This window comes from Bison bison, unplaced genomic scaffold (genome assembly GCF_000754665.1).
Source record: "Bison bison bison isolate TAMUID 2011002044 unplaced genomic scaffold, Bison_UMD1.0 scf7180017864312, whole genome shotgun sequence".
Lineage (NCBI taxonomy): Eukaryota > Metazoa > Chordata > Mammalia > Artiodactyla > Bovidae > Bison > Bison bison.
The window spans coordinates 3,244,477-3,249,901 of record NW_011494884.1 but is presented as its reverse complement, the minus strand read 5'-3'; the positions used below and the strand labels follow the sequence as shown (position 1 = coordinate 3,249,901).

Sequence of the window (5,425 nt, the reverse complement as noted above, 5' to 3'; positions counted from 1 at the left end):
CATGCAAATTTTGATTTCTTTTTTGATTTCTTCTGTGATTTGTTGGTTATTCAGCAGCGTGTTGTTCAGCCTCCATATGTTGGAATTTTTAATAGTTTTTCTCCTGTAATTGAGATCTAATCTTACTGCATTGTGGTCAGAAAAAATGCTTGGAATGATTTCTATTTTTTTGAATTTACCAAGGCTAGCTTTATGGCCCAGCATGTGATCTATCCTGGAGAAGGTTCCATTACACCACTAACTTTAGGGAAGCATGTCACACATCAGCATATAACTGGGATGACCATTCTCTTAAGAAATAGTTGTGAAGGCTTACACATACAGCTTCTATTGATAGTAACACTGGAGAGAAAAAGAAAGTGAAAGTTAATGGCTCAGTCATGTCTGACTCTTTGTGACCCCATGGACTGTAGCCTGCCAGGCTCCTCTGTCCATAGCATTCTCCAGGCACGATGCTGGAGTGGGTAGCTGTTCCCTTCTCCAGAGGATCTTCCCAACCGAGGGACTGAACCTGGGTCTCCTGAATTGCAGGCAGGTTCTTTATGGTATAAGCCAGAGCTCTGGCTAAACTTCTTTTTCCTCCTTCTCTCTGTATTTTATATCAGGCCAGATAGGATTCCATATTATTTCAAAGGCTCATTTCTGAAGGTCATCAATTGAGGACTGTTCTATAAAAGTTAAGTGGCAGACTCACTTCAAGTAGGACAAATAAAGATATCTGTTCATGTGTTATCTATTAAATCTATGCCAGGCACGTTAATTTTATCATCTGCAATAAGACATTCTTATTCTGGGATCTGGCTTATTTAGAAATTTTGGAATTTTATGTGTCCTGGAAAATATTACTAGATTACCCAGTCCACATTCATTCTAGTTAAATTCCTCCCCTGCAGGGCTCAAAAAACCCAAAACTACATTTTTCAAACTCCCTCGAAGTTTCTAGATGTACTGAGGTTTTGGTGAATCAGACGCCCTTGCATGAGCTCTGGGAATCTGGATTTCTGCCTATAGCTTCCCTTGTGAGCACAGCAGAAGACTGTGTGCTCCATCTCCCAGGCTTAGCAGGGAGCCCGGTTTCTAGTCATTCAATTTGTGAGTCATGATGCAGGATTTCCACGTTGCTGATGCAATTACAGTGGGTGCAACTCTGCTGTGCAGCCAGTAGTGGAGACAGCTACTTTCTGAGCACAATGGTTTGCTGCCTGGCTGTGGCTGTGTGGTTCTAGAACCAGCTTCCAGATCACAGAGGAAGCCATGGTTCTGAAGCATGGCTTTAGGATCCACTCTCTGAGAGCTCAAGTCATGGATGGCTTCCTTGGTCCTAGTGATCTGTAAGCCACTTACAGATTTTCTGATGCTTCAATGAGCTGGAGATCTACTCTATGCAACTAAACCCTGATGGATGCACCATTCTACTGATAACTAACTGTAGGGAAAAGGCTAATTAGCCAAGCAGGTACTGGTCAGGCTCTCTCACCCCATGGCCTCTCACTCTGGCCCCACGTGTTGTAAATACATGGTTATGTAACAGCTGAGCTAACTTATAGCACTGTGCATGCATGTCACAATGTACCCACTTGGGCACGGGCCACTTCTGTTCTGTAAACATATAGAAGATCCACCTGAAAAGCCCTTGAGGCTGCGTTATGGCCACGGTTATGGCTGTGTCCGCTGGGTCAACCGTGAGAAAATACAGCTTGTCTGCTGCTATGGCTGCTGTGCCAGTCAGGAAAGAATAAACATGTCTGCAGTTCCTACAGCTCCTTGACTTTTCTTCCAGCTTCCCCGCTGGCACCTTGCCTACCCACGGTTCAGAGAACAGTGAGATACAGCAAGACTACCTACCCAGCATTTACTCTCGTGACATCTCCTGAACAACACGTGAGCAGGCTCACCTTGATGGGTTCTCCGTGGGGAGACACGACTTCATGAGAGAGTTCCATCATCTTGAGGGCCATCAGCGCGATCTGAACGGCGTGGGTGTCAGTCTCTTTGTGTAAGCCCCCAGCCACACAGTACGCATCGCCAATCGTCTCCACCTATGCACAACAGATTCTCCACATTACAAAAAAAAAAAAACAACAAAAACCCAGGAAGCATCACAGTGTACATCATACAGCAGAAATTACATCATGAAGCAGAAATCTCAGCTTCATGGGCCAATGGAACATCAGAGTCAATCACAGACTCTTGGAAAAGGTTTTTCTTTCCAGGAAACTCACAAGGTTTCTAAGCTGAAAGGCAGCACCCTGCTGTGAATACAGTGTCAGGAGGGGTGTCTGCTCCCAAACTTGCCACTGATTCCCCCATATCCCTGCACCTCTTTCTTCCCACACCATGTAAAATGGACTTTGTAGAAGCAAATGACTTACTTTGAATCTATTATAATATGTTTGAGATATTGGGTGATATATCCTCTCAGCATAAAATACAGTGCTTTGAACAAAGTCACTACTGAATCAAGATCCTATGAATATAGTTAAGGTTAAAACTGACATTGCAACTTTTCAAAGAACTTTTGGTGCTGTCATAGCAATGATAAACTGTCTACATGAATATTAATCATAAAGTACAGAGACTAAGATGTCAAACAGGAGGCAGAGACAATGGTGATTGGAAAGCTATCGGAAATCAATCTCTTCTGTGAATTTCATGTATTGATCAGTTATTATTATTGTCATGATTGCTGTTGTTACGAGTGATTTTCAGTTGTCATGCTGAATATAGAAAACTAACAGTTCATTTAAATCCACAAATTAGCTACCAAATTGTAATAGGTGCATTTTTCTCCTCCAAATTCTTATTGTAACCTAGATCATATCACTGTTCTGATCCAAAGCTGGCAATCTGGAGGGGTGAAGGTGAGAGAGAAGAGAAAGGGGGACAGCATCAGCAATTGCTTATTTCACTCAGAATAAATGCCAGAGCCCTTAAGCTGCCCCCAAAGTTCCTGTCCTGCCTTTCTACTGCCCCTGATCCTGATCCTTCTCCTTATTCTCTTTCTTGCTCACTTTGTCCCAAGCTGCTGGCCTCCTGTTTTCCCTCAAACATTGCAAATGTTTGTTATTCCTTTGTCTAGATCAGTATTCCTGCAGGTGACCACTAGGCACGTCCTTGGTTTCCTCAGGCTCTGCTAAAACTCACCTTGCAAGGAAGGTGATTCCGGCCACTTCCGTGAAATCCCTGGCTCCCCTGCACCTGCTCTATTTCTTTCCAGAGAGAGCACACCAACTGGGGTGCTGTGAATTCACGCCTTTGTTGTCTGTTTTCCTGGTGGAAAGCGAGCTCCCTGAGTCTGCTGTCTCATCAACTCCTCCACCACTGGGGCCCAGGATATTCACCAGTGAGCGAGCCTGGCATCCGACAGTATCACCTTGGCCACACACACGGAGATGCACTCAGCCTAGACGCTAACCTGTCACAGGGCTCAAAGAGCTACTCAGTAGGGGGAGAGGCCCCCTCAGCCCTGCTGGAGCCCCTGCGCTGGCAAGCGTGGCATGATGTCCCCAGCGTCACAGGGAATCTATCCTGTCCTCTATCTGTGTGTCCCTCCCTGGCTCCCTCCCTGCTCTGGGGCTCTTATCACAGGGACTGGACTCTGCCCCCCACCACGCTGGCAAACTCTGGAGGACCAGTAAGGATATTCTAAACCACTAGATAAATAATCAAACAAGCAGGAAAATGACCAAAAGAATGAAAGAAAGAAAATGAAACTGAACGGAGTCCTGGTCCAATTCGGGGCTGGGATAAACAAGCCAGCCAGGCACAGGTGAGCCGGTGATGGGAACACACTCTGTATCCTAAGTGTATTCTGAGGGGAGGCCCCCTCCCCGTTTATTCACAGCATCTCCAGTGTTTCCACACAGCGTTGATGTGAACAGCAGGTGAAGCGAGGACACAGACTCACCGGCTGGGACAGCAGCTGGGTCCCCAGGGGACTCTGCGCCCCATCCTCACCATGAGGAGTAAGGCTCTGAACGCTAGAGAGGAGTGACAACAGTTTTAAACATTTCAGCAGGGAGCACCATGCAGCAGTGGGTGGCTTCTGTGAGCAGCTGGACAGTTTGCAGAGGAGAGCGAGACCTCCTCACAGTTCTGAGAGGAGACCTTCTCAAGACATCAGCTGTCTACAAATAAATACAGTGAATTCCACAAGAGGCCATCCAGCTTAACCTAACTGAAGCCAATTATTTTATCTGTAATTATACATGGACCTCTTTTTTCCCAAGGGAAACACAGCTCTGTCTGGAATTTCCTGTTAGAAATGTTTTAAAGAGAAAGTTTCACCGTGAGCATCTAGACTGGAACCAAGCAGGGCTTACGTTGTCCCATAAATAATTTTTGTTTCCTCTTTAATCATTTATTTTTTTCATGTTAGGTTAAGCTCTGAAATGTCAGTTTTTTATGTGGCAAATTAAAACATGATTCAAGCCACATAAATGAGAAGCACGCTTTATTCTTCAAGCCAATGCTGAGAAATATGTAAGAAACATTAAATCAGTAAGAAAATGTTTTACTTCTAAAGAAACAGTCAGAATCTCTTCATTGGTTCTCTTATTAATAATGCGTGCTAAGTCATTTCAGTCGAGTCCAACTCTGTGCGACCCCATGGACTATAGCCTGCCAGGTTCCTCTGTCTATGGGATTCTCCAGGCAAGAATACTAGAGTGTGTTGCCATTTCCTCCTCCAGAGGATCTTCCCAACCCAGGGATCAAACCCACATCTCTTATGTCTCCTGCATTGGCAAGTAGGTTCTTTACCACTAGTGCCATCTGGGAAGCCCCTTATTAACAATAGTTACATTAAAAATAGTTTATTATGTTTCCGGGACAATCTCTTTACATCCCCAGAGCCTAGAATGATGCCTGGTACCCTGCAGGCACTCAGTCAACCCTGCTGGCTGATGAATAACAGATATTTTTTTTACCGTAATCTTTATCAGAGCTCCGTTCATGAAGATTACAGGACATAAAGCATGTTATTCGTGCATATTAACTCTGTGAATGGATATTATATCCTCTGTTTCAGAAATAGGAAAGGTTGTTTAACTTTCTCTGCTTACAAAGCAAACAAGGCAGAAAACGAGATTTGAAGACAGGCCGTCTCCTGCCCTTGGTCACCAGACAAGCAGGTGATTTGAGTTTCTGTTCCCTGCCGGTTAAAGGCATCCTGTTACTCTATACTGAATGAATGTGTTGGAAGACAATTGATGTAATCCCCCTGCTTCTTTACTTTTGCAGATGGAAAGGCTACATCCTCCCTCTTTGAAACATCTCAGGCTTAACAGTCCGTCTTGGTATTTCCCTGGTGGTCCAGTGGCTATAACTCCAAGCTCCCAATCCAGGGGGCCCAAGTTCAATCCCTGATCAGGGAACTAGATCCCACATTCTGCAAATAAGACCCAGAGCAGCCAAAAGAAAAAAA

The 5,425-nt window shown here is 44.7% G+C and overlaps 1 protein-coding gene across 9 annotated transcripts in view; it reads right to left on the bottom strand.

Annotated features, from left to right (window-relative positions):
- Positions 1-5,425, bottom strand: part of GUCY1A3 (guanylate cyclase 1, soluble, alpha 3) — a 65,093-nt gene that overhangs the window by 12,382 nt on the left and 47,286 nt on the right. For all 9 annotated transcript variants that reach the window (XM_010852508.1, XM_010852506.1, XM_010852513.1 and 6 more), the window contains one exon: positions 1,896-2,039. In XM_010852508.1, coding sequence (XP_010850810.1) covers positions 1,896-2,039 — 144 coding nt within the window. The remainder of the gene's footprint in view (positions 1-1,895; positions 2,040-5,425) is intronic.